Below are 5629 nucleotides of genomic sequence, written 5' to 3' on the forward strand. Positions count from 1 at the left end.
CTCGAGTGTTTAGGTATAAAAACGGCAGAGTAGATCCGCATTCCACGAGGGTGGCTCGTCTTTCTTCGTTGCTACGTTGTAGAGGTGATACGCCCCATTGTGGAGCACCTTGGTGATGATGAAGGGACCTCCCAGGCCAGAGCAAGCTTGTGAGGTCATTTCTAATGCACTCGGAGCATAAGATCTCCTTCTTGGAACGCTCAACCTCTGACATTACGGGCATGGAATCGACGCAAGTCTTGCTGATAGATGGTCAACCTGATCAGAGCCATCTCACGTTCTTCTTCCAAGAGATCAACTACGTCTTGGCGTGCTTGTTTAGCTTCAGCTTCTGAGAAAAGTTCCACTCAGGGAGCGTTGTGCAATAATTCGCTCGGAAGCACAACTTCATTGCCATACACCATGAAGAAAGGGGTTTAGTCAGTCGACCGGTTCGGAGTTGTTCTCAGTCTCCATAGGACAGACGACAATTCAGTCACCCAAGCTCCAGAAGCATTCTTGAGATCGAGCATCAGTCAGGGTTTCAGCCCTTGAAGAATCAAACCATTTGCCCTTTCTGCCTGCCCATTCGACTGTGGATGCGCAATAGATGCGTAGTCGACCCGAGTGCCTTGGGAAGCACAGAATGCTCTGAGCTCATTAGAATCAAGTTGGAGCCATTATCTATGATAATACTGTGAGGCACTCCATATCTGAAAGTCATCTCTCTGATGAAACTGATGGTAGTGCTTGAATCAAGATTCTTGATAGGCTCGGCTTTGATCCATTTAGTGAATTTATCGAGTGCTACAAGCAAATAAGTGAAACCGCTTCTGCCGGTCTTGAAGGGTCCAACCATATCCAACCCCTAAATAGCAAACGGCCAGACGAGTGGAATAGTCCTTAAGGCAGATGCAAGCTTGTGGGACATGTTTGAGTAGAACTGACAGCCTTCGCACTCGTCGACTATATCTTTTGCCATCTCATTTGCTCGTGGCAAGTAGAATCCCGCTCGGTATGCTTTGGCCATGATGGTACGAGAGGACGTATGGTGGCCATAGGTCCCCAAGTGGATATCATTGAGAATCATTCGACCTTCTTATAGCGTGATGCATCACTGAGCAACTCTAGTAACACTCTCTCTGTAGATCTGTTCACCTATCACAGTAAAGGCTTTGGATCGACGAACAATCTGACGGGCCTCATCTCCATCCTCTGGAAGTTCCTTCCTGAGTAGATATGCAATATATGGCACCGTCCAATCTGGGGTGATGACGAAAACCTCCATGATCAGGTCGACCACGGCTGGGACTTCGATCTTAGTCGGATTAGTAGAACTTTTCGGTTGTTGGGGCTCTTCTGTGAAAGGATCCTCTTGAACTGACGGGGAATGGAGATGCTCCAAGAACACATTGCTGGGGATAGGCTTCCGAGTGGAACCTAACTTCGCCAGGTCATCCACTGCTTGATTCTTGATTCGGGGTATGTGGTGGAGCTCTAATCCCTCAAACTTCTTTTCCAACTTTCTTACTTCATTGCAATAACAAGTCATAGCCGGGCTCCTGATGTACCAATCCTTCATCACTTGATTGACCACTAAATCTGAGTAGCCGTAAACCATCAGGCGACAGACGCTGAGTGAAATGGCCATACGCAACCCATACAGTAGTGCCTCATATTCATATTCGTTGTTGGAGGAATCAAAGTGAATCTGGAGAACATAACTGAGTTTATCGCCTCGTGGGGATACCAGGACTACCCCAGCACTAGAACCATTCAGCATCTTGGACCCATCAAAGAACATAGTCCAATGTTCCAAGTAAATCTGAATTGGTTATTGCTGCTCAATCCACTCGGCGAGGAAATCTGCTATTGCTTGGGACTAGATTGCTTTCTTTGCCTCAAACTTGATATCCAACGGAAGGAGTTCAATCGCTCACTTTGCCACTCGACCGGCTGCATCTCGGTTGTTTAGAATTTCTGATAATGGAGCGTCACTGACAACTAAAACTGAGTGATCTAAAAAGTAGTGTGCGACTTTCATCGCTGTCAAGTAAATTCCATAGACAAGCTTCTGATAATGCGGATATCCTGCTTGGACGGAGTCAAGACTTCAGAAATATAATATACTGGGTGCTGAAATTTGAAAGATTTGCCTTCTTCTTCCCGCTCGACCGTGAGCACTGTGCTGATGACTTGTCTAGTGGTAGCAATGTACAGTAATAGAGGTTCTTTGCTGACTAGAGCAGCAAGCACCGGCTGGGTGGAAAGCATGGCTTTGAGCTCTACAAACGCTGCTTCGGCTTCAGGAGTCCACTCGAACTTGTCAGACTTCTTCATCAGTCGGTAAAGAGGTAATGCCTTTTCATCGAGACGAGAAATGAATCGACTCAAAGTAGCCAAACAACCAGTAAGCTTCTGAACATCATGCACATGCACTGGGCGTTTCATTCTGATTATTGCACCAACCTTCTCTAGGTTTGCATCGACCCCTCGTTCGGAAATGAGGAAACCAAGTAACTTTCCACCTGGGACTCTGAATGTGCACTTCAATGGATTAATCTTGATATCATATCTTCTCAAATTGGCAAAGGTTTCAGTGAGGTCAGTCAGCAGGTCAGAACCTTTACGTGACTTGACCATGATGTCATCCATGTATGCTTCTACATTCTGACTGATTTGAGTGAGTAAGCACTTCTGAATCATGCGCATGAATGTGGCCAACATTGTTGAGACCAAAAGGCATGGTAACATAGCAAAAACACCCTAATGGGGTGATAAAAGCTGTTTTTTATTTCGTCGGTTCCATACAGTCAGATCTGATGGTACCCGGAATAAGGGTGCAAAAAGGACAAACGCTCACATCCAGCAGTCGACTCGACAATTTGATCGATGCGGGGTAGAGGGAAATGATCTTTCGGGCAGGCCCGATTGATATGCTTGAAATCGATGCACATACGAAGTGAGTCATCTTTCTTGGGGACCATGACAACATTGGCGAGCCACTCGGAGTGGTATATCTCGCGGATGAACTCAGCTGCCAGAAGTCGAGCCACCTCTTCGCCAATTGATTTCCTCTTCTCCGCGGCGGACCGATAGAGATACTCTTTGACAGGTTTTACTTTCGGGTCGACTCGCAAACGGTGCTCAGCCAGTCCCCTGGGTACACCTGGCATGTCAGACGGTTTCCATGCGAAGATGTCCCAGTTCTCATGGAGGAACTGGATGAGCACTTCTTCCTATTTGCTGTCGAGTGTTGTTAATATATGAGTTGGGGCAGCATTGGGGTCAGTCGGATGAATGTGCATGGGTTTTGTTTCACCGGACGGCTAAAATGCAGACTCTGAAGTAGGCTTCTTAGCGCGCAACAAATCAGTCGGGTCAGCAGTCTTTTTGTACTCTTCCATTTCTACTACTGCCATCTGCTCATCTGCAATTTTTGAACCTTTCTGGAGGCACTCTTCTGCGCTCTACCGATTACCAGTGACTGTAATCACACCTCTGGGACCGGGCATCTTCAATTTGAGGTACACGTAACATGGTCGAGCCATGAAACGGGCATATGCAGGCCTGCCCAGAATGGCATGGTAGGCACCGTGAAAGTCCACGACCTCAAATGTCAACTTTTCCTTGCGGTAATTCTTGGAATCACTGAAAACCACATCAAGGGTGATCTGGCCGAGTGAATCAGCCTTCTTCCCTGGAATGTCTCCGTGGAAACGCATATTGCTCTCGGTGAGTTTGGACATCGGAATGCCCATCCCTGGGAGGGTCTCAGCATACAAAATGTTCAGACCACTACCACCATCCATCAGAACCTTGGTCAATCGGGTGCCCCAACGACTGGGTCGACCACCAACGCTTGCCGCTCGGGGGTAGCAATGTGCGCTGGGTGATCGGACTGGTCGAATGTGATAGGAGTCTTTGATCACTTCAGATATGTTGTTGTCGCCGGAGCGACCATGTTCACTTTTCTATTGCTAACTTTCAGTCGACTTTTGCTCTCACGGCCAGCAAAAATCACTAAAGTGGCATTGACATTAGGGTAACCATCATCCTCCTCTTTGTCTTCATCCTTATCAGATTCCTTTCCTTTCTCATTGGGCTGACACTCTCGGAAGCTCTGAATTAGGAGTCGATATTGTCGAGTGGTATGCTTGGGATAAATCAGGTTCCCTCATCATCCTTCTTGGTGTGTATATGACACGGAAAATCTAACACATCATTTCGCGCTTGATCCTTAACCTTTTTGGGGATCCATGGCCCCTTAGGCTTTCCTTTGAATTTTCCTTGGGTCACAACTGCAGCTTCACCAGGACCTGCTGGTTCCGCTTCGCACTTCTGCTTCCGACTAGAATTCCCTCCTCCGGTGTTCTGGGCGACTGGTTTGTTCTTGCCACTGCGGAGTCAGTCTTCTTCTTCGCCGTTAGCATACCGAGTGGCTATTTCCATCATTCGGGTCAGGGTCATATCTCCTGTTCATCCGAATTTCAGGTTAAGCTCTCTGTACCGAACACCCACCTTGAAGGCGCAAACTGCTTGGTGTTGTGACACATTTTCCATTGTGTGGTGCAGAGTGGTCCACCTCTAGATGTAATCCCTCAAAGTTTCATTCGTTTTCTGCACACAATGCTGCAATTCGGTCAGCCCTGCAGGCCGTTTGCAAGTGCCTTCAAAAGTCCTAACAAACACTCGGGCTAATTCTTCCCAACTGAAAGTACTTCCGGGAGCCAACTGATTCAGCCAAGCTCTGGCCAAACCCTCTAGCATCAGGGGGAGGTGCTTCATGGCCACATCATCGTTGTCGCAGCCAATTTGCACAGCCACTCGGTAATCCTCTAGCCAAGTGTTAGACTTCGACTCACTGGTAAACTTGCTCACTCCTGTTGCCAACCTGAAGTTGGGTGGGATCTCAGCAGCTCTGATGGCCCTGCTGAAAGACTCAGGCCTCGAGACATGATCTCTGCTACCAGTCGAACGATCTCTGTCGAGTCCTTCTCTGTGTGCTCGGTTTCTGTCGACCAAACCTTGTACAAGAATTGACCTCACATCAAACTCGGGCTCTCTTGGGTCGACTGGTACCCTTCGCTCATCGCTATACGAGCGTCTATCATCATACTACTGGGCACATACGATCCGCCCCTCGGAGGGGGCGTAGGCACTCGACGGCGGTCATCACGGTCGAGTAGATGACCATACTGCTCATGGTTCTGACCTAGGTACTGCTCCTGGCGGTGCCCATGACCCTCACGCCATGGAGGTGATCTTGGGCTGTGAGACGATTGGACTTTGTCTGCCACCACGGACCTGCTATGGATCTTGTTGCGAGACTGAGAAACGGCCATGTTTTTCTCTCCTGCTGCTCGGAGCAGCGCTTCGATCTGCATTAAACCTCTTCCAGCCTCTGACTGGGATGACTGAACCGACTCTGCTATATGGGCTGCAGCTATAAGATTCTGGATCGGAGTGCGGTATACTTGGGGTTCAGGTGGAAACAACTGCCACTGTCGTCGACTCGATTCGGGGATCTGTCGTCGAGCGCGCTCGTCGAGTGAATGTTGAAGGTTCTCCAGCCGCGCGCGCTCAGCCAAAGTGGCCAGGCGCGCAGCCTCCAAGGCCCGAGCCTCAGAGGCCTCTCCGATGATGGGAG

General features: G+C 48.8%; 1 protein-coding gene across 1 annotated transcript; it reads right to left on the minus strand.

The window, feature by feature from the left end:
• Nucleotides 1-1093: 1093 nt before the first annotated feature.
• On the minus strand, nt 1094-1630 carry LOC147990432 (uncharacterized). The gene has a single exon (XM_087538220.1). It carries the CDS (start codon nt 1628-1630, stop codon nt 1094-1096), a length of 537 nt encoding a protein of 178 aa, XP_087394346.1.
• Between the last annotated feature and the right edge of the window lie 3999 nt (nt 1631-5629).

Source organism: Triticum urartu, chromosome 1A (genome assembly GCF_056163025.1).
Source record: "Triticum urartu cultivar PI428250 chromosome 1A, HENAU_Tu73, whole genome shotgun sequence".
Lineage (NCBI taxonomy): Eukaryota > Viridiplantae > Streptophyta > Magnoliopsida > Poales > Poaceae > Triticum > Triticum urartu.